Raw genomic sequence first — 23,970 nt, 5'->3', positions numbered from 1 at the left:
CATTTGGGGGGTAATGTTTAATAAATGGAGAATTCTTTGCAGGGAAAACAAATTTGAAGGAGGACCATTAAGAGTTATGTTGTGAACAAAATAAGATATTTGTGAAACCAACCAGTAGAAATGTAGATATATAACTTCTCATCTTTTGAGGGGTCCAGTCTTTTTGGGAAGATAAATATGCTTAATGGGAGCGACTGAATAATGTTGCAAGTCAGTATGTATGTGTTTGCACAGATAATAGTAAATTCAGTAAAGAGAGATCCTTGTGGACTGGAAAGATGGAAAAGGTTTCTGGAAGGAGTAGAACTTAAAGCTTTAGAAAGTCAAAAGGGTTTGAATTGGTAGAGGAGAATATGCTTGGCACCGAATGGCATCAGCAAAAGCCCAAAGTTGAGAATGGTGCTCAGGAACAAAAAAACAATAAAAATTATAGCCTTGTCTAGAATGGGAATTGAGAACAGAAAAGATAAGGTTTTGCTAGTCAGGTAGAATCAGGTTACAAGGGGACTTAACATCCAGGCTGAGGAATTTAGATTTAATTTGTTGGTAAAATAGCCATTATTGGTTTTTGAATAGAAAAATTATAATGAAAGCACTGCTTGGGAAAAAATTAATCTGGTGCTATTGGGAAGGTGGGACAAGACAAGATTTAGGGAGACATACAGGCTAGTAAGTTACACAGTAGTGGACATCAAGGTTTATCAGTCTTGGCACTTTGATGTTTTCAGCAAGCTAATTTTTTGTTGTGGGGATATTTGTCCTGTGTTTTGCAGTGTCCTTGCCATCTACCTGCTATATGCCCACTCCATTTGTGACAAACAGAATGCCCCCTAGACATTACTACATGCCCTTTGTGGGACAAAATTGCCCAGACTGAGAACCATTGATGTAGACCTGAAGTAAATTAGAGTTCAAGAAATTACACTGTAATGTATAGTAGGAAAATTCCAAAGTGGTTTTTTCTTCATACCTTCTTATGTTGTCCTTTTTTTTTAATGGTCTAAAAGAAGACACCTATTTTCTTTTTTGAAAAAAACAAGAATGACACAATCTAGGTGGTCATATTTAAGTCTGAGTTAGTTGTACAATTTACAGAGGTTTGTTTATATTTAAGATAATATTTCATATTTAAGAAGAGCAACAAGGAGAAGGAACTTTGCCATTTAATTTCTGTGGTGTTGATTTAATTATCTTTAAAAGTCAGTGTGGTCTAGAACTGACTCATTAGTTTAAGCAGCAAAATTTCTCTTTTAACCTTATTTGGGGGCTCAGTGGTGGTGGTGCTCAGTTTGGCTTCATAACCTTTAGCAGCATTTCTTCCATCTGGCTTTAATTTACAGAACACCTGAAGTGATGCACTGAGTGTTATTCTTTTAGGGGCAGGTTTACACCAGCAGTTGAGCAAGGGAAGGGATGAATGGGGGCGGGCGGGGCGGGTAGTCGCTAATCTTAGCCCTGCCTGTCATCAGCTACCAATTTGTCATGCTTTAGAGAATAGTTCCTTCGGACTCCATTCCCCCAGAAGATACATACTGTCACTCACATGCTTGAGCAGAGTGTAATGGGAGCTGTATGTGTCAAGTTTTACTTCCAGGATGTGTGCGAGTTTTTATTGGCTGCCTTCACGATCACTTTCTGACCCCCTTAAGAATTGGTGATAAAGGAATGATTTTATTCTGAGCAAAACTTGATTTTAAATCAGAAATGGATAGAACTCTTGAATATGATACTTCCACTTATTTAATTTTGAAAAGAAAGAAACTCAAAAATTCTAGGACTTCTTGGCCGTAGTATTTATGTGCCAGATTTTCCTGGTAAGCAGTAGCGATGACAATGACAGAGCTGGTGAATCAATCATTGGGTCTTTTGTGGATTATGTGTTACAAAATCAACAATTGTGGCATATATGGGAGACATTATATAATACAAACTATCAATTATATCTGTAGAATTTGTTAATCTTAAGAGCTGGAAAAGGAAAAGGTTTTTAAGTACCTAATGAGTGCCAGTCAATATACTAGAAGCACCATATCATTTCATTTAATCTACACAAGTCCAAAAATAGAGTTCCACTTTTCAGATGAGAAAATTGAGGTTGAGAAAAGTTAAATAATTCCCCAGAGTCTCACTGCTGAAGTCCTGGAACACAAGTTTGAACACAGGTCTCCAACATCAAATTGTGGATCTGTTCTTTATACTCGTGGTGTTCTTTCAGTAGGTTCTTAGGAAATCCCTCATTTTGTAAAGGAGTACTTAGGTGATAATTATTTGTATTAGAAACAGAGTTCTATGTACCACAGAGTTTCTGTCAAGATTTCCAGAGATCCTTAACTATTGGATATATATATAGAAAAATTTAAGACTAATGTGTAAAATGCTAGCAATGAGAGGACAGCAAAAAGTCAAAGATCATTTGTTTATTCATTCAATATATGTTACTTAAGCACCTACTTAAAAAGTATATACTTTTGGGAGTATCCAGTGAGCAAAACCAGATGTAGTCCGTACCTTTCTAGAGTTTATATTATAGTGAGGAAGATATTACTCATATACTCTCCTAAATATGTGTAAACTTACAACAGTGAGAAATACTGCAGAGGAAAGGTACTCGGTGTTATCAGAGTGTATAAGAAGGCCTAACCTCATCTGGGTATCCTATAAAAAACCTTCCCTGGAAAAGAAGGAAGTCCAAAGAATGACTAGAATTAGCACAGATCGAAGGAAAGGAGGGAGTATGCCAGGCAAAATGGATTGTGTATAAAGGACCTGTGGCAGAAGGATAACATGGCAGGTTTGAGGAGCTGAAAGGTCGTTGTGCTAACATGGACAGCATGAGGAAACGTGATGCAAGATGAACCGAAGAGGTAGGTACAGACTGTAGCACACTGCCGATTTGGTGGCTTGCCTTTTATTGCCAAGAACAGTTAGAAGCCACTGAAGGATTTTAAGTAAAGATCAGCTCTGACTTGTGAAAAACTCACAGGAAGAGAAAATGAATCAGAGGGTAGAAAAGAATTCAGAGGGGCTAAATAAGACACTGTTAAAGTAATCCAGGGAAAAATGGTCTGCTTTTAAAAGTAAATGTTTATTGAGTTCTTCCTTTCACTACTATTACAGTTTCCTAATTTAAATGAGTATATTTGAAAGATACCTATAGACATAGTTCCAGAACCCTAAGTCATCTATGGTCTGGTAAAACACCAAAAGGCCAGATTAGTTCTTTAGGGGGGTTAGAATTTAACCAGGCATTGTGCTAAGCTTATCTCAGAGGTAAGCGTTTTTATCCTTATTTTATAGGCGATTAAAGCTAAAGCTCAGGGAACTGACTTAGTTGTCTAGATTAATGTCAGAGGAATCTTTTTTATCTGCCTTAGATTGAGGTGTAGAGATCATATAAGCATTCAATAAATAATTGAGTCAAATTAAATTTAAATATGTTTTTAACTTGTTTTTTGAAGGCCTTTTAACTGTCTTTGCTGTGTTGTAGTATAGAGGAAAAGTAAATTAGATAGCAGTGATTCTGTAGTATGTTTAAAACCTATTCTTATTATGTTCACTCCTTGCTAATGCCACATATTTTTGTTCTAAGGCTCAGCTACCCAACTGTTTGATAACAAAAGCATGATGACAATGACCAGATACTTGTCTATAGAATAATACCTGACTTATTCATAATTTCTCATTGTCAGTGAAAGTGAAGTTGCTCAGTCATGTCTGACTCTTTGCGACCCCATGGACTGTAGCCTACCAGGTTCCTCCTGGTTCCTCCTCTGTCCATGGGATTTTCCAGGCAAGAACACTGGAAAATTCTTTCCAGGAGATTTCTTCCCAACCCAGGGATTGAACTCAGGTCTCCTACATTGTAGGCAGACGCTTTACCATCTGAGCCACCAGGGAAGTATTCAAAATGTTAAGGCTTTGTGCAGGCCACCCAAAGAACTTGATTTTTTCAAATTGGTTAAATTTTTATGTTATTAATTTTTTACTGCAATCAGGATCATATAGCAAGGTAAATGATCAATAAATGTTTACCAAATGGATGAATACTGTGTTTCAAAAAGTGGTAGGCATATTGAATAAGATGATAAGGAAAACGATCTAAGTAGTATGGAAACATGATCTCAGTTCAGTTCAGTCGCGTCCGACTCTTTGAGACCCCAGCTGCTGCAGCACACCAGGCCTCCCTGTCTATCACCTACTCCCGGAGCTTGCTCAAACTTGTGTCCATTGAGTCAGTGATGCCATCCAACCATCTCATCCACTGTCTTCCCCTTCGCCTCCTGCCTTCAATATTTCCCAGCATCAGGGTCTTTTCAAATGAGTCAGTTCTTCTCATCAGGTGGCCAAAGTATTAGAGTTTCAGCTTCAGCATTAGTCCTCCTGATGAATATTCAGGACTGATTTCTTTTAGGATGGACTGGTTGGATCTCCTTGCAGTCCAAGGGACTCTCAAGAGTCTTCTCCAACACCACAGTTCAAAAGCACCAATTCTTCGGCACTCAGCTTTCTTCATAGTCCAACTCTCACATCCATACATGACTACTGGAAAAACCATAGCTTTGACTAGATGGACCTTTGTTGGCAGAGTAATGTCTCTGGTTTTTAGTATGCTGTCTAGGTTGGTCATAACTTTTCTTCCAAAGAGCAAGCATCTTTTAACTTCATGGCTGTAGTCACCATCTGCAGTGATTTTGGAGCCCCCCAAAATAAAATCTGTCTCTGTTTCCATTGTTTCCCCATTTGCCATGAAGTGATGGGACCAGATGCCATGAGCTTAGTTTTTTGAATGTTGAGTTTTAAGCCAACTTTTTCACTCTCCTCTTTCACTTTCATCAAGAGGCTCTTTAGTTCTTTGCTTTCTGCCATAAGGGTGGTGTCATCTGCATATCTGAGGTTATTGATATTTCTCCCGGCAATCTTGATTCCAGCTTTTGCTTCATCCAGCCCAGCATTTCTCATGATGTACTCTACATATAACGTGATCTAGGCTACTGTTAACCAGAAAAATCTGGTTATCTTTCAGGTATTTATAGGTCACACCACTAAAATATTATTGCCCCCAAATCTGATATATTCCAACTGCTAAGTTGGACGGACCTGTATCTCCTTACCAGATTCTTGATTCCTTTATAATGTTTTGCTTACCTGTATCAAGGAAGAAACCACTAGATGTTACTTTGTATTGTTTTATGTTGCCAACAATGTTTTAATCATGTTAGTAAATTTAATTATGGTAGGAATATTTTATATTTTACCTCCATATTGGGTTGCTAAAAGTTTGTAGGTCAGTAAGTGGAAATTAGATTCAGTTTTAAGATACTTATTCAACAAGCATTTATTGAGCATTCACTGTGTTTAAAGACAGTTATCTAGGATAATTAGGGAAATAACTACTTAAGTAGGATAACCAGGGAATTATAGAGAAAAAGAGAATCTGACTTTTACCCACAGAAGTTGCAGCCTAATCAAACAATATATATGACTAAATCCAATAAACAGCTTGATATATTTTTTTGAAGTAGAAACAGAATTTTCTGGGACCTCATAGAATGGAGTCATTAATATTGCATGGGATAGATCAGTGAAAGGAAGATACCATGTAAGCTGAATTTTGAAGAAGACACATTTCACGAGGTAGAAGTTAAAGGACAGCCCAAACAGTACTTTGAAATGTGAAAGTACAGCTGATGTTTAGGCACTGATGGAGGCCTTTTCTGGTTCTAGACCATAGGCAGCTTTGATGAGAGATGAGCAACATCTGAAAAGGGATGATGAAGGCCCAAAGGGATTTGAATGGTTTCCTAAGGAGTTTGTACTTTATTCTGTAGCTGTTTATTGTGTAAACTTTGTGGGACCGTCCAGGAGGAATCATCAGGAGGTTTTGATCAGGGATGAAGACATGAAAATGATGATGGCAGCATCTGAAATTTATTGACTAGTTATTAGGTATATGCAAGGAACCATTGTTTACTTTATTGGAGTCTTATGTTTTAAGTGAAGAAACTAAGACTTAGGAAACATTGTAACCTGCCCAAGACACAGTCATGGAACATGAATTTGAGCTCCTGTCCAAACTCAGGATTTCTGGGCTGGATGGATTACATTATAGCCTGCAGGCAGGAAGACCACTTAGGGAACTACAGGTTTAGAGAAAAGATTCAGTTACAGACTGGGACTAGGAAAAAAGGGGATAAGACCCTAGGTACTTTTCTTTAGGTACAGTTCTGTAAATGATGGTTAAATTCACTAACCAAACCGTTAAAGTCTTTTAAATCCATAATGAACCTAAATTGAATTACCAGTGCAATAGTTATTTCATATATACTTAGCTAACATATATGACCTTGTATGGGCTTCCAAGATGGCACCAGTGATAAAGAATCTGCCTGCCAATGAAGGAGATGTAAGGAGTGTGGGTTCAATCCTTGGATCCAGAAGATCCCCTGGAGGAAGGCATGGCACTCTAGGAGTATTCTTTCCTGAAGAATCTCATGGACAGAGGAGCCTGGCAAGCTATGGTCCATAGAGTTGCACAGTCAGACATGACTGAAGCAACTTAGCATGCATACAGAGGCCTCCAGTGTAGAAAGCTTTATGAAGTTGATATTATTAAAGCTGGGTCTATAAGGATGTGCAATTTATAAGAGTAGATAGGTGAAGGAGCCCACACTCCCCAGGGAAGGAAAAGGAAATACAAAGACACAGAGGTCTAAAAGTTCATGGAGAATTAAGTGAGTAAATTCAGATGTTAGGAGCCATACTGTGAAGAGCCTCATCTAATAGGTTACGGAGTTTACACTGTGGATATTGAGGTTTTATTACTTAAGTTAGATGTGTTGATTTGAGTATTATATGCAAGGCTCTGTGCTAAGAGTTACTGTGAAACTATATTTATGTTTTTTCCTTTATTTACAGGCTGCTATATGGCAAGCACTAAACCACTATGCTTACAGAGATGCAGTTTTCCTAGCAGAGCGACTGTATGCCGAAGGTTTGTAATCTGTTCCTTTCCAAGAACTGTAAAAGAATAAAATACATGGAATTCCATCACTTCTTAGGACTGTAACAAGATTCTGGGTATCACTTTTTTTTTGGCTCTGCCTCAAGGCGTGTGGGATCATAGTTCCCCAACCAGAGATGGAACCGTGCCCCCCTGCATTGAAAGCACAGTTTTAACCACTGGACCACCAGGAATGTCCCGTGGGTGTTGCTCTTGTTTTGTCTTTATGATTGACACTAGTTCATGTAAGCTTTTTCCCAGTATGTGTAGCTTTTTATATGCTACTTTTAGAAACTGTGCAGACTTGCTTTGGATTTTACCCTATGGTTTACTTAATCATGGTCTAGTCTTTAGGTATTTTTTCTTTTTTTTTTTTTTTAGAATCTGTATTCTGTGGTTTAGAGCATGGATTTTGAGCCTTCAGCCTTAGTGCAAACCCTAACCCTTAAGCATGCTGTAGTATGCCTTGGGCAAGCTACTTAACGTTCAATATTTCAGGTTTCTCATCTGTAAAATAGAGGTAATTATTGTCTCTTGGAATTGAAAAATGAAATAATACATTTAAAGCACTTGGCACGGCCTTCTGGCACTGTAATAAATTCAACATCAGCTGGTATTAGTGGGGTTTTTTGTGTGTCATTAATTATTATAATCTTCCTAAGATGCTTCCCAGGTGGTACTAGTAGTAAAGAACCTGCCTGCCTATGCAGGAGACGTAAGAGATGTGGGTCTGATCCCCGGGTCAGGAAGATCCCCTGGAGGAAGAAATGGCAGCCCACTCCAGTACTCTTGCCTGAAGAATCCCATGGACAGGGAAGCCTGGCAGGCTACAGTCCATGGGTCTCAAAGAGTCAGACACGACTGAAGTGACTTAGCATGTTAGCAAAAATGCTAAGATAATTATGTACAGCTTTGTCATTTTCCTAGTGTTATATACTCTAGGATAGAATTTACAAGTCAAAGTAGGTGGTGGTTGTCATTTAGTCGCTAAGTCGTGTCCAACTCTTTTTGCGACTCCATGGACTGTATAGCCTGTCGGGCTCTTCTGTCCATGGGATTTCCAGGCAAGAATACTGGAGGAGGTTACCATTTCCTTCTCCAGGGGATATTCCTGACCCAGGGATCGAATCCATGTCTCCTGCATTGGCAAGTGGATTCTTTACCCACTGAGGCAGAAGGAAAGCCCCATACAAGTCAAAATGTGTAAGCAGTTCTACAACAAATTACTTTTGCCTAGTTGATAACCCAACAGAGAGAGTTGTGATAATCACTGTCACCAGTAGTATAAGGCTTTCTTCATAGCCCTATCAGTATCAGATTTACCATTATAATGTGTTTTTGCTTACTAGAAAATTGTGAAGTATTTTGTCTTCCTTTTTATAATTCTGAAGGATGCTGGGTATTTTCTCAAGTGTTAGTTTTACATTTATTCCTGTTTCTGTGGACTCTATCTTTGTTTATTGCATATTTGCCCCAGATTGTTTGCTTTTTAATCTTAATTCTGTTGATTTTTATAACCTAATCTTTTAAATTTTATTTAGTAGCTTTATCACTTAAACTTTCTCCTGTTGCTCCAGTAGCTGGAAGAATTGTCATTTTTCTATAACTCAAGAAATATGTAGTTCTTGGTAATTTAAAAAGTTTTAAAAAATGTATCATAGTGTTATTACTTAATTTAGTCAGTGTTATTTATTAAATGCTTTTTTCCCTTCCACGTGGTATTTTATGTGGTTTTGTGTTAAATTTTTTTAAAATGTTCTACTCTGTTCCCAGAACCTCTCCTCTCTTTCATTAGTTGATTTTCTATTTTTAACTTAAATATTATGCTATTGTATTATTAACACTTTATTATGTATTGTCTTTTTACATCTAATAAGGCCTATCTCCATCATTTTTCCCCCATTTCATTCTTTGGTAGGAATACCCTTTTTTTAATTCTTTCATTTTACACGTATATTTTATTAATCTTTTGAAATTTCACAAATATTTTGATTAGTGCTCTCTGAAACCAAATAAGTCTATGAGTTAATTTAGGAAGTATTATTATCTTACTATACTATAACTCCACCTCATGCGAAGAGTTGACTCATTGGAAAAGACTCTGATGCTGGGAGGGATTGGGGGCAGGAGGAGGAGGGGATGACAGAGGATGAGATGGCTGGATGGCATCACTGACTCGATGGACGTGAGTCTCAGTGAACTCCAGGAGCTGGTGATGGACAGGGAGGCCTGGTGTGCTGCAGTTCATGGGGTCGCAAAGAGTCAGACACGACTGAGCGACTGAACTGAACTGACTGATACTATAACTGTCTTATCTAGAAACAGTGCTGCCTTCTTTTTGCTCCAATGTTTAACTCAGTTTTCCCACTTACTGAGTAATCTCCCATTGGATTACTTACTAAAAGTTTTTTTATAATTGTAGGTAAGTTTTATTTTTGTGTGTCTGCAGGAACTAGTAATGGAACCTTTCTGCTCAGTTATATGATTTTACTCTAATAAAGTGCTTAGTAACTGAACTGCAGGCATAGAAGGTAGATATTAGGGGTTTGTTAGACATGTGTCAGAAAAGGACAGGGGATAAGAACATTAAAGAATATAGACAAGGTGTAGACCAGGAAATGTAAACTACAGAGGAAAGTTAACACAGGGATTGATAAATAAGAGGATTTAGGAGAGGTACTGGAAATCCAGATGAAGTTGAATTGGTAGATGTATGGAAATAACGTAGGAGAGGAAGACTGTGAATGAAGTGCAAAATTCTTTTATTAATGAAGCAGAATGTCTTGAATTTAGTAACCAAGAGTTAAAAGAAGATATGAATCTCACCAGCAGGAAATTTCACAAAAGAGCACAGGATGGTACTTGGAAATAAAATAGTTGGGAGAAACAAGGAGGAAACCAAGCTTGCCCTGGGGCAGGAGGGAAATAAAATGGGAGAAGCAAGGAAGAAGCCAGGCTTGCCCTGGGGCAGGAGGGACTAGCATCCCTTTGAGAGTGCTGTAGTTCTTGAGGAAAGTTGGGAAGGTCTATGGAGCAGAAGTCTTAGGTCCAAATGAAAAGATTAAGAAAAGTGAGAGCCTTACAAAGAAGGTAATATGACAGATTGCCCAACTCTGCAAATAAAAGCAAGGTTTATTGTGGATAATCTACTTACATATATTTTCATTGATACCTAAGTAGCCCTCATGTTTTCCTGACTTTTCTTTTTTAGTTTGTTAACGTTAGGCAGTTTCTGGTTATTATAGTTAGTTTCCAAAAGTGTGCAAATTAGTGGTTTCAAATTTAGATGCTAGGATTTTCCCATAGAGTTGAGGCAGGATTCCAGATTAACCTACATAAAACTGTTTAATCCACTTTCTATCTGTTTCTGATACAGTGCTTAACTCTTGGAAACTCACTCATTGTTAGTTTCTCTCAATATGAAACCTAACTTACCCTTGACTGTATTTCTGTGGAGTGCAATGGGAGCAGACACTATTCCAGCTCTACAATAATCACAGTCAGTTCAGTCCAGTTCAGTCGCTCAGTCGTGTCCGACTCTATGCGACCCCATGAATTGCAGCACGCCAGGCTTCCCTGTCCATCACCAACTCCCGGAGTTCACTCAGACTCACGTCCATCGAGTCAGTGATGCCATCCAGCCATCTCATCCTCTGTCGTCCCCTTCTCCTCCTGCCCCCAATCCCTCCCAGCGTCAGAGTCTTTTCCAATGAGTCAACTCTTTGCATGAAGTGGCCAAAGTACTGGAGTTTCAGCTTTAGCATCATTCCTTCCAAAGAAATCCCAGGGCTGATCTCCTTCAGAATGGACTGGGTGGATCTCCTTGCAGTCCAAGGGACTCTCAAGAGGCTTCTCCAACACCACAGTTCAAAACCATCAATTCTTCAACGCTCAGCTTTCTTCACAGTCCAACTCTCACATCCATACATGACCACTGGAAAAACCATAGCCTTGACTAGACGGACCTTTGTTGGCAAAGTAATGTCTCTGCTTTTCAACATGCTATCTAAGTTAGTCATAACTTTTCTTCCAAGGAGTAAGCGTCTTTTCATTTCATGGCTGCAGTCACCATCTGCAGTGATTTTGGAGCCCAGAAAAATAAAGTCTGACATTCTTTCCACTGTTTCCCCATCTATTTGCCATGAAGTGATGGGACCAGATGCCATGATCTTAGCTTTCTGAATGTTGAGCTTTAAGCCAACTTTTTCACTCTCCTCTTTCACTTTCAAGAGGCTTTTTAGTTCCTCTTAACTTTCTGCCATAAGGGTGGTGTCATCTGCACATCTGAGGTTATTGATATTTCTCCCGGCAATCTTGATTCCAGCTTGTGCTTCTTCCAGCCCAGCGTTTCTCATGATGTACTCTGCATATAAGTTAAATAAGCAGGGTGACAATATACAGCCTTGACGTACTCCATTTCCTATTTGGAACCAGTCTGTTGTTCCATGTCCAGTTCTAACTGTTGCTTCCTGGCCTTCATATAGGTTTTTCAAGAGGCAGGTCAGGTGGTCTGGTATTCCCATCTCTTTCAGAATTTTCCACAGTTGATTGTGATCCACACAGTCAAAGGCTTTGGCATAGTCAATAAAGCAGAAATAGATGTTTTTCTGGAACTCTCTTGCTTTTTCCATGATCCAGCGGATGTTGGCAATTTGATCTCTGGTTCCTCTGCCTTTTCTAAAACCAGCTTGAACATCAGGGAGTTCACGGTTCACGTATTGCTGAAGCCTGGCTTGGAGAATTTTGAGCATTACTTTACTAGCATGTGAGATGAGTACAGTTGTGCAGTAGTTTGAGCATTCTTTGGCATTGCCTTTCTTTGGGGTTGGAATGAAAACACCTTTTCCAGTCCTGTGGCCACTGCTGAGTTTTCCAAACTTGATGGCATAGAGTGCAGCACTTTCACAGCATCATCTTTCAGGATTTGAAATAGCTCAACTGGAATTCCATCACCTCCACTAGCTTTGTTTGTAACCCACTTGACTTCACATTCCAGGCTGTCTGGCTCTAGGTGAGCGGTCACACCATTGTGATTATCTTGGTTATGAAGATCTTTTTTGTACAGTTCTTCTGTGTATTCTTGCCACCTCTTCTTAATATCTTCTGCTTCTGTTAGATCCATGCCATTTCTGTCCTTTATCGAGCCCATCTTTGCATGAAATGTTCCTTTCATATCTCTAATTTTCTTGAAGAGATCTCTAGTCTTTCCCATTCTGTTGTTTTCCTCTATTTCTTTGCATTGATCGCTGAGGAAGGCTTTCTTGTCTCTTCTTGCTATTCTTTGGAACTCTGCATCCAGATGCTTATATCTTTCCTTTTCTCCTTTGCTTTTCGCTTCTCTTCTTTTCGCAGCTATTTGTAAGGCCTCCTCAGACAGCCATTTTGCTTTTTTGCATTTCTTTTCCATGGGATGGTCTTGATCCCTGTCTCCTGTACAATGTCACAAACCTCCATCCATAATTCATCAGGCACTCTATCTATTAGATCTAGGCCCTTAAATCTGTTTCTCACTTCTACTGTATAATCATAAGGGATTTGATTGAAAATAATCACAGTACCTTCTAGTATTTATGGATTTCTTACTGTGTACTAGGTACTCTGAGTAGTTAATATTTATTTAGTCTTCAACAGCTCTATAAAATAGACATTGCTATTATCATTTTAGAAATGAAGAAACTAAGACCATTGTTCACCAGGTTTTTACCTGTCTTAATGATTAATGGGCTAGGTGTAGAAATTGCATTGAATACAGTGCTTCCCGTAAATTTGGCTTAGCTGAAGAGAACTTAATCAGAGTAAAAGATTCAGCATCTGATTCTCTTCTCTGTCTTAGCCATTATAGTGAGAGCCCAAATTCACAGAAATATGTGACTGCAAATGGCAACATTAAAGAAAATTATTTCCAGTTATGTTAGGGTCATCATTGAAGGAAGTTGTCCAAATACTACTAGAAATATGACATATTGTATCATTTTTAGGCCATTACTATCGGAGAAGGCAATGGCACCCCACTCCAATACTCTTGCCTGGAAAATCCCATGGACGGAGGAGCCTGGGTGGGCTACCGTCCATGGGGTCGCGAAGAGTCGGACACGACTAAGCGACTTCACTTTCACATTTCACTTTCATGCATTGGAGGAGGAAATGGCAACACACTCCAGTGTTCTTGCCTGGAGAATCCCAGGGGCGGCGGAGCCTGGTGGGCTGCCGTCTATGGGGTCGCACAGAGTTGGGCACGACTGAAGTGACTCAGCAGCAGCAGCAGCAGTGGAAAATTTTATAAATGTATCTTGTCGCTAGAAATTCAAGTCATTTTGTCATATGGGGGGACAAAAAGTATATCTGGCCCATTGGCCTATTCTTTTACTGTCATAGTTAAATTATTACTGATAAAAAAGATGACGCTATTTTTTAAAAAAATATTCTTTTATTTTTATTTATTGGCCATGCCATGCCACTTGCAGGACCTCAGTTCCCTAACCAGGGATTGAACCCTAGACCACATTCGGGGATTGAAAGCCCAGAATCCTAACCACCGGGCAGCAGGGAACTTGTAATGCTGTTTTTTTAAGTCATTATAGTTTTCATTTTCATTCTGTGTTAGTGAACTAAGACTCTGGTCTTCCCAATGATCTTTTTAAATCCAAGGCTCAACTGTTTCATTACATCAATCAGGTGTTTCACATAAATATCACATATATCAAACTCAATTCATGCAAAACTGGATTCATAATGTTCCCAGCCTATTCTAAAACATCAGTGTCTTAGTAGAAAAGCCTTCTTATTAATTCTCCTGTGTTTAGTCTTTCCTGCTGCTTTGATTTACCCCCTCCCAAATCAACCCCATTCTCTTTACCTTGTAAAACCCTTTAGAGATGTATAATAGCTATAAAAATTTATCCCTAAATCTTTACACAGCTTGCAAAGTCTGTCTGCTTTCTCCTTATGTATTGTCATTTCCTTTTAAAATTTCCTCCAGCCTTCTTACCCGTGGTGTATTTATACCAATCATGTTTTCAAAGTATTTAAAAATATTATTAACCCCCATTATCTACAAGTATAAAACCAGTTAGTACTGAAATTTAGAGTGTGAACATGCATGAGGAAAATAAAAATTCAGAATAGTATTAAAATACTGAAGTTGTAAATACAGATGAAGTATTCAACAGAAATGACTCTGAGAAGGGTGGAATGAATCTTGCATCATATGTAAAGCATAGCACCCAGGCATTTGAAATCAGTCAGCAAAAAAGTGGTAAGATGGGATCACTTGAGTTTGTGGCTGAACATTATGTATGTATACCCCATGTAAATATCAGATGACTAGTCAGGTATTATAAATTTAGGAGAAAGTCAATAGTAATAATTTAATAATAGCACATACAACTCTTACTATATATCAGGCACTATCCAAAGTTCTTACATATTAACTCATTTAATTCTAACAGCACTAAGTACTTAGAGGTAGGTGTCACTGTGTTCTTATTTTACAGATGACAAAACTGAGGATCAGAGAAGTTAACTTGCCCTGAGTCACATAGCTAATAAGTGGTGGTGTGGAAATCCAAACTAAAGAAGCAGCTTGGTTCTAGTGTCATTGCTCTGATCCATGTGCTGTACTGTCTGTAGGTGACGTGAGAGCTTAGAAGATGATCAAGATGAAATGTGTATCACAAACCATGAATGATTCATAGGTGTTATGCTCTTTGAATACTTAAAACTTAAGTGTTTGTGACCTGGCAGCAAGCACGGTACTCTAACTTCTAAGGAGTTCTCTGTGGTATTTAGAGTTTATCAAGGCCAGATAAAGAGCACTCACCTCAACAAACATTTAAGTCTTACCATAACCAGTCCATTTTGGACTTCATATAAATCAACATGAAGAGGTGTCTATCTGATTTAAAAGCACTGAGAAGCTAATTCATCTTCCCATTTGATGGCATTGTGTCTGAAGGATGCAAGCTTAAGGTCCTCTTAATTATTTTGAGCTTATATTAAATGACCTACCCTATATTGAAGCCCAACCTGTTTGTAAGAAGAGGAGTTTCAGTATTGTTCTGTAACTCATTTTTTTCACCTAACAATGCATTCTGAAAAAATTCAGGGTTTTTTTTGGACGACTGTGTTTAGTCATATGGATGTGCCTTGATTTAACTCATACATGATTGATTTATCAGTATTACAAGTGACTTTGTGGAATCAGTATTTACTTTATTCCTGATTATAGAATACAGTCATCTCAGGACCACCCATGGGTTCTGCATCTGAAGATGCAACCAACTGCAGATGCAACCAACTGCAGATGGAGAGCTCAGCTCCAGAGGGTCGACTGTGTATTATGGACCATATAATTCCCAATCATGTATTTTGACTAAGGCTCTTAATAAAGGATGGCAAATAAATGTCATGCAGACATTTATAGCTATTTCCAGATCCTGTTATTTTGATTTCTGCACACTTATACTAGCAAAGCCATGATCAGCCTTAGTTTCTCTGAGTTTTGCACTTGAGGCAGCCACTGTCAGTCATTTGAAGTTACTATTCCAGATGAAATCTATTTGTCAATACTCTTTCCTTTTTAGATTTATTATAGCCACTCACTACTGGTTCACTAGCTATGTTTGGACTGTCAGTTTATTTCTGGGAAGCTTCAAAAAGCCACCCCTTTCAGTCCATGTATTTCACAATCCTTCCAGTTGATCTCAATTTACTTCACTATCTTATAGTTTCATTAAGCTTAATGTTTGACTAAACCTCCAATCCATAATCTCACTTAAACATAGTTGTTAAGTCATCATACTTCAAAAAAGTAATTGCACTATGACACTAAAATCATACACACAATATTTGGTATCTTTATGTTATTATGGAATTTTACTACAGTGAAAAATTAACCTAGATATACTCAGTGTTTGAAAACAAACATTTGATGAAGCATTTTTATGGTTCAAAGTTGAACTAGCTTTGGAGAGCCATTGTTTTTTGGTATAATAATTAGTTTTTAAAAGCTTAATTTATTAGATGACAAGAAACCAGGCCTTTGCAAAATCTAGAAGAAATCACACTTTCTAACTTATGTGAATTAGCACTTGTAGTTCAATGAAATTAACAATTTGTTTCCATTGCAATAGAGGTCCCCATTCATTTTTTTACTTCTGAATGATACTACTGTATATCCTATTAGCACCTGTACACTAAAATTCTTATCGTTTACTACATGATATCTTATTGTACATTGTTTTTTATACTAGGGTTTCGTGAAAAATCATAAGATGGACCAGAGAAGTAGAGTTCTGTTGGTTTTTGCTTGTGCATATATGGCATAAAACAACAGGAAAGAAAAAAATAATAACCTTTATAAAAGGAAAATTTCAAGCTACTTTTTTATCCCACATCTTTGAGTTAGCTTTTCAGAAAGATGTGGCAGGTTTATCTGTACTTTAAATTTAATGATTCGCAAAGTTTAGCATGCATCAGAATCACTTGAAGGGTCTGTTACCACACAGATTGCTGGTCCCCACTCCCAGAAATTACTAATTTTAGTGGGTCTGAGCTGAGATGGGGCCGGAGGACTTCATTTCTCAAAAGCTCCAAAGTCATGTTGATGCTGGTATAGGGGCCACACTTGGGGAATCAGAGGCTTAAATGGTCCCTCAGTCTGATATTATTACATAACCTGACATGATTATATAACCCATTTTTAGAAGTACAGAACTTAAGAGTTTCCCTCTTTCTATCCTTACCTCTGTAGACTCTCATCTGGGGACTTCCCTGGTGGTTAAGACTCTGTGCTTCTCCTACAGTTGGTGAGGGTTTGATCCTGGTAGGGGAACTAAGATCCCACGTCTTGTGCATAGTGGCCAAAGGGGAAAAAAAAAATATAGACTCTCATCTGAATTGGTTGTGAGGTTGTGAGGATAGAAGTAGGGTGATGGTCAGTTTGGGAGAGAGTAAATAAAGGAGAAGAATGCTACATTTCATTAACCAGGCATTTCCTAATGTTAAAAGGAGAGAGGTTTATGAATAATTCAGCTCTTGCCATTAAAGAGCAGTTTAATTATTGTTACTGGACAAGTGTCAAGTCTGTCAATTCAATGTTTATATAGTATGGGTATTCACAATTTAGAATTTTTTTTCCTTTATCTTAAATTATCTTGAATATAATCTACTATGTATTTGGTATTAGAAATAAGTGAGTTTTGTTTGTTTTCCAGTTTGGTCTTTGTTTAATGTAGAAATTTTCAGATTGATAATTAGGTTTATAACGCTGAGTTTCCCTCTCATGAAATTTGACTTCTGTCCTCTCAAAGGATCTCTCAGAAAAATACTACATAAAAATGATGCTTTCCTGATAGTCTGTGTAAGGGCAGTTGTGTGCCTGTGTTTGATCTTAAGGATTTACAGAGAATGCTACAGTTGTCTTCATTGTATTATTTCCTTTTTTTCTTCTGGAAAGAAGGTAGTCAGGACTTGGGGAACTAACTTTTGTATCAGGAAAGTATTTCTCCTTAATTGAAATTTGAATTAATAAATTGTTTTTTGTATTGAATAACATGCCTAATTTTATTCATTATTGCTAAACTTGTTTACGTATCGCTAAACAATAATTACCATTCAACATACTGAATAACAGCCCTTTTTTTTTTCATGTTTGTTCTTAGTACACTCAGAAGAAGCCTTGTTTTTACTGGCAACCTGTTATTACCGCTCAGGAAAAGCATATAAAGCATATAGACTTTTGAAAGGACACAGTTGTACTACACCACAATGTAAATACCTGCTTGCAAAATGTTGTGTTGATCTCAGCAAGTAAGTTTCTAAATCTTTTCTACCTAATTTTGTTCTACTTAACTGTAGAATTCTGGATAAAATTCTTTTGACTCCCTTTCTCCCCTCTTGGTAGTAGAGTTTTGTCTATTTCAGTAACTTTTGAAATGCTGCTGCCTATTACTTTGTTATGGAGAGATTTTATTGTTATGGTATAAATAGAATTTAAATCTGGAGAAACCTAAGTTGTAACTAATTCCTATGATTTTGTAAAATGATTGTAATAAGCCTGAAAACCTAACTTCCCAGTTCACCTGAGATTAATGCTGCCTTGTGTCCAGACAGTTGTATAATTAGTTATTTGCCCTTCAAAATCATTCTTTTGGGGAACCATTACTCCTTTTAAGCAAGGGGACAGATTTAGGAGAACACTTCTTTGGCATATGACAGCTCAACCAAGTCAGCTGTCCATATTCTGAATCTGGAGGCAGCTAGAGATTTAGGTAGTTACGTTCTGTCAGACTTTTTTCTGTGCTGCGAAAAATGGAATAGTGGTAAAGGTGGCTAAACAGATAACTGTAAAGCCTGTGTATTTAGTTTATAGGTATACAGTCATAGGATACAAATAGACCCTGTTTAGTTGATAGATATACAGTGAAAGGATATAAATAAACCCCATAAAGTCTGCATAGTCTGATAAGTATTTATTTGTCCAGTGTCTAATTGGTGACTTTTAAATTACAGCTAAAATATATATATATAGAATTTCTGAGACATTTGCTATTGAATTTCTTCTACTCCAAAGATTCTAATGTTGAATTCTTTAAAATATACTTATTTAATTTGCTAGTTTCTTAAGCCAGTTCTTACCTTAGACTTTCTTATCCCATTTATAAATATTTATAGTTTTAAAAAAATCCCACTGATAGTAAAAAAAATCTTTAGATATCACATTTTACGTTTAGGATATATAAGCTTACTTGAGAGTTTTCCACATGATGATTTAGAAAAAACTTTAAAACATGAACCATTATAAACTCTGATATGCTAAAAATATATAGTGAAATCAGGCAAATTTTTTCCCTTTGGGGAATATTTGTAATTTTATATCAAGAAGACATAATTGATAAAAAGAGGTGAAGTGCTATTCACATTTCAATTGTAAACTTAAAAATAACTGAGGCCATTAAGTATGCAATTTTTAATTAAAATGTTAGTCTTATTTAACCTCCTTGCAAATTCCTACTTCAAGGAATTATAGAACTAAGAAGGACCACCAAATCTGTTAATGAAGAGCTGTTTTCCCCCAGCATAACAGTCTGATGTGAGTAATGTGTATGTTGCTCAGACTAGATTTATACATACAGACTAAAGGTAACTATTTCTGTTTTTAAAGGGTAAGACTGAAATTTTAAGATGGTAAATTCCCAATCTCCCAAATGATTCTTAATACATGTTTATTGGTATTCTAAAGGTACCATGAACTTTTTACTATATCTCCATAGTAAGAGGTACATTCGTAATGAAGAATGTCTTCACACACAGTGGTTTTTATATTGACTTTTTAAAAAATCTGTGAATGTGTGTTTTAAAGGCTTGCAGAAGGGGAACAGATCCTATCTGGCGGAGTGTTTAATAAGCAGAAAAGCCATGATGATATTGTTACTGAGTTTGGTGATTCAGCTTGCTTTACTCTTTCATTGTTGGGACATGTATATTGGTAAGTAAGAATGATTCAAATTACCAGAAAATTGTTTCTAGTACTAGAATGAACTACTCAGCAATAAAGAGAAACAAACTATTGATAAACATAATAATTTGGATGGATTTCAAGAGCATTATGGCAAGTGAGAGAAAGGCCAATTTCAAAAATTTACATATTCTGTGATAGCATTAATAGAACATTATTGTTATGACACAGTTACAGTGATAGACAGATCAGTGGTTCTCAGACATGAGAGTTGGGGCAAGAGTACTGGGACTATAGAGAGGTAGCTAAAGGAGTTTGTTTGGGACTTTGGAACAGTTCTATATCCTGATTGTAGTGGTAGTTACCCAAATATATACACGTGATAAAACTTCATAAAAACTATACTATTTTTTCAACTTCTATGTGAGTCTAAAATTATATCAAAATAAAGTTTAATAAAATAAAGGGAAGGTATTAAATCATAGAAATGCTGTATATGTATTACTAGTTATTTTAAAACAAGATCACTTGTTTAAAAGTTTTTGAAGGTACATTTGTATCAAGTCCTAATCATGCAGGAAGGTTTTTTCTCTTTTTCAGAGAAATAATTATTTTTATTTATCATAAAGATTAAAAGGTCAGGTGTCCAATAGGGCACAACCCTGCTCCAAAAACTGGCTTTTCATTTCAACCATCCTATGCCTGTTGTGACCAAAGTTGTACTCAGTAATTTAGAAACCTCCCTGTTATAGGTTTGAAGCTACAGCTTGTTATCTTTTATCTCCAGTACTTTGATATAGACACTACATTGGTCTTTTTGTCTACAGTAGCACGTGAGACTTGCATCTTTAGGGCATGACTGATTCTAAGTCTAGTTCTTAGATTAACCTGTTTCTTCCAGTGCCATTTAAATAGCTATTTTTAACCCCAGTCCTTTGGAAAACTTCCTTTCTGAGTTTTAGTTTTTAAAAATATTGATCTAAAGTAGGGGCACTCCAGGCAGCTTAATTTTATTAAGTCTTTTCCTCCTTTTATCTCTCTATTGAATAATTATAGATCTGTCTCCCAGACATGACTGGGACATAACTCCACATCTGGCTCCTTCCCCAGTTTTTTTTTTAATTGAAGGATAATTGCTTCACAGAATTTTCTTATTTTCTGTCAAACCTCAATGTGAATCAGCCATAGGTATACATATATCCCCTCTCCTTTGAATCTTCCTCCCCATCCCATCCCTCTAGTTTGATACAGAGCCCCTGTTTGAGTTTCCTGAGCCATATAGCAAATTTCCGTTGGCTGTCTATTTTACATATGGTAATGTACGTTTCCATGTTACTCTCTCCATACATCTCACCTGCTCCTCCCCTCTCCCCATGTCTGTAAGTCTGTTCTCTATATCTTTTTCTGCATTGCTGCCCTGCAAATAAACTCTTCAGTACCATTTTTCTAGATTCTGTATATATGCATTAGTATACCATATTTCTCTTTCTCTTTCTGACTTACTTTACTCTGTATAATAGGCTTTAGGTTCATCCACCACATGAGAATTGACTCAAGAGTGTTCCTTTTTATGGCTGAGTGATATTCCATTGTGTATATGTACACCACAACTTCTTTATCCATTTATCTGTCGATGGACATCTAGTTTGCCTCCATGTTCTAACTACTGTAGATAGTGCTGCAGTGAACAATAGGATAAATGTGTCTTTTTCAATTTTGGTTTCCTCAGAGTATATGCCTAGGAGTGGGATTGCTGGGTCATATGGTGGTTTTAGAGAAGGAAATGGCAACCCACTCCAGTACTCTTGCCTGGAAAATTCCATGGACCGAGGAGCCTGGCAGGCTACAGTCCATGGGGTTGCAAAGAGTCGGACACAACTGAGTGACTTCACTTCGCTTCATGGTGGTTTTAGTCCTAGTTTTTTACGGAATCTCCATACCATCTTCCATAGTGGCTGTATCAATTTCCATTGAATGTAATTTAAATTATATTTAATGTATCAATTTACATTCCCACCAATAGTGCAAGAGCGTCCCTTTTCTCCACACCCTCTCCAGCATTTATTGTTTGTAGACTTTTTGATGATGGCCTTTCTGACCAGTGTAAGGTGATATCTCATTGTAGTTTTGATTTGCATTTCTCTAATAATGAGCGATGTTGAGCATCTTTCCTGTGTTTGTTAGCCATCTGTATGTCTTCTTTGAAGAAATGTCTGTTTAGGTCTTTTTCCCACTTTTTGATTGGGTTGTTTATTTTTCTGGTGTTGAGTTGTCCCAATTAACTTTTATATTATTTGTACATACCAGTATCTGTGTGTGTGTATGTGGGTGTGTATCTAATCTCTTCTTGGTAGACATTTTGTTTTACATATATTTTATGGTGTATTAATCAGATCATGAGAAATCTAGTTTCCTATTCTCAGAAAGCTTATAATCAATTGTAAGAGAGCACATGAAAGATAAATAAATAGACAAACCATACTTAGTAATAGACATGGTGAGGGGCTGTATAATATAAGTTAGTTTTGGTATAATCTTCAAACATTGAGTTTTCACTGTATTTTTCTTTTCCTGGCCTTATATTAAAAGTTCCCAAGCATTCATTTTCCACTTTCCACTCCTCATTTTTACTTTCCAAAAATACTTTTATGTCTTTGTTTCCTGTTTTTAAGTTACCCTGCTATACATGGTAAATGAATATATCATTCTTGTTACAATTATTTTCCCTTTAAGAAATTTCATCTAACCAATCCTTAGATACAGACTTTGATAAAACTTACGTTTTCTGAAAGTTTGTCTCCTTCCTCTGTTTCTTTCTGTGTCCATGTGTTTATTGGGTCAGATTAGACAAATCTGGGAAGCTAAATAAGCTTCAACTAGTGGTACTTTCTTGTCTTTATTATATCATTTATTCTAGTTTCTACTCACTTGCAAAATTTGAAAGTAAGGCACATTAATATCTAGTTCCCCAAGGGGATCTTTTTTTCATTTCTCTGATGTATACTGATAGCACATAAACAGATTATGTGTTTTAACTGATAGTTTCATATGAGGGTTGTTTAGTTCAGTGCCATCTGGTCCTTTATAAAACCTCGGGGTTTTGGAAAAATTGCTGTATCTTAATTTTTTTCCTTTAGATAATGAAGAATTTCAGTCTTAAACCAGGTCAGTAGTATTTTTTAACCTGAAAGCTCTACAAGTCTTACTAACCCTCAATCTCATCTTCTTTCCCATTTAAAAGCTAGGGAGGCCACAATGCTGTTCTAATAATTTCCAGATTGTTTCAAGTATATAGGGTCCTAAGAATGTTATCCATGTTTTGAATGTAAGCCTTTATACACCCAATTTAGAAACATGAATTTTCCTTTTTGTTAAAAGCTGCCACCTTTAAGTCACTTTCAAAATTACCACTGGGATTTATATTTAAAATCAAGAATAAGACTGAAATATTTGCATGTTTCCCATATCGCCTCATTAACTGTAATGTCCAAAAGGAAATGAAAAGCAGTTGTAGTATCTAAGAAAGCAATGATTATTTGTTTGTTTTGTTAACATGCCTTTCAATTCATTTTCTATTTGCTTTCACCTGACTTTTGACTTGAAATCCCCTAAATAATAAAGATTGGAGGATGGTAAGAAGGAGAAATTGATCATTTAAGGAAGGATTTAGAAGAGAATGCACAGAACTTATATAAGATTTACCTAATTTTCTGTAACAAATTTTCTTTGTAATAGATGTTTTAGGTTTTATAGCTTGTCTGATCTATTTGTTTGTCTTTACAGCAAGACAGATCGGCTTGCCAAAGGATCAGAATGTTACCAAAAGAGCCTTAGTTTAAATCCTTTCCTCTGGTCCCCCTTTGAATCATTATGTGAAATAGGTAAGTTTGTAGAGGTGTAGGGGAGGGTTCTCCCATTTCTTCTTCCCCTTTTTTTCCCCCTGCTTATTTTTTGGAAAGTGATACAAATTATATATCCACAAGACAAATATTTTTCAAAGCTAAAGGCTTTTAAACTTGAGAACAAGAAGTAAGGTAGAATCATGTTTCAGGAATAATGTGGCCTTTGTTGTGTCGTCAAGGAATGAGTTGTGTTGTGAGTATAAAGTTAGCCAAAATAGCATTCTGGATAAGAAAAGAAATTAGTAGAATACCCAGAGACCTGGATAATATGGGGTGGGGAGTTGTCATAGTATATATGCTCTAGGAGGCCTGAAGGATCATTTTAAAATGTTGTGTCAATATACATGTAAGTGCTTAAATTTTATTTTGATTTCTAGGTTTCACCTCTCCACCCTCATTCCTTACCTTGAGCAAAATGAGGTCTAGTTGCTTTCTGCTTTAAAATACAGAAATCTGTACTTTCCTGTGATTTATTATAAGTCAGTTTCATTGTGGTTTAACTTATTTTCTAAATGTACAGCTTTATCTTTGGTGTACACTTTTATAGTACACTGATGTTTACTTTTGGGAGATAAATCTGATTCACTGAAATAGATAGAACTTTAAAGCTC

At 36.8% G+C, this 23,970-nt stretch overlaps 1 protein-coding gene across 7 annotated transcripts in view; it reads left to right on the top strand.

Annotated features, from left to right (window-relative positions):
- The window catches only part of CDC27 (cell division cycle 27), a 55,250-nt gene that overhangs the window by 6,091 nt on the left and 25,189 nt on the right, over positions 1–23,970 (top strand). For 6 of the 7 annotated variants that reach the window (XR_011246809.1, XR_011246808.1, XM_069541654.1 and 3 more), the window contains exons 2-5: positions 6,916–6,991; positions 17,662–17,809; positions 19,362–19,487; positions 23,241–23,338. Coding sequence is in view for 4 of the 7 variants with exons in the window: in XM_069541654.1 (XP_069397755.1) it covers positions 6,916–6,991; positions 17,662–17,809; positions 19,362–19,487; positions 23,241–23,338 (448 nt within the window). In the remaining 3 variants the exon portion in view is untranslated. The remainder of the gene's footprint in view (positions 1–6,915; positions 6,992–17,661; positions 17,810–19,361; positions 19,488–23,240; positions 23,339–23,970) is intronic. The other variant, XM_069541656.1, reaches the window with a different exon arrangement.

This window comes from Ovis canadensis, chromosome 11, assembly GCF_042477335.2.
Source record: "Ovis canadensis isolate MfBH-ARS-UI-01 breed Bighorn chromosome 11, ARS-UI_OviCan_v2, whole genome shotgun sequence".
In the NCBI taxonomy this organism is placed as follows: domain Eukaryota; kingdom Metazoa; phylum Chordata; class Mammalia; order Artiodactyla; family Bovidae; genus Ovis; species Ovis canadensis.
Note: the sequence above shows the minus strand (reverse complement) of the source record. Positions and strands in the feature narration are given on the sequence as shown.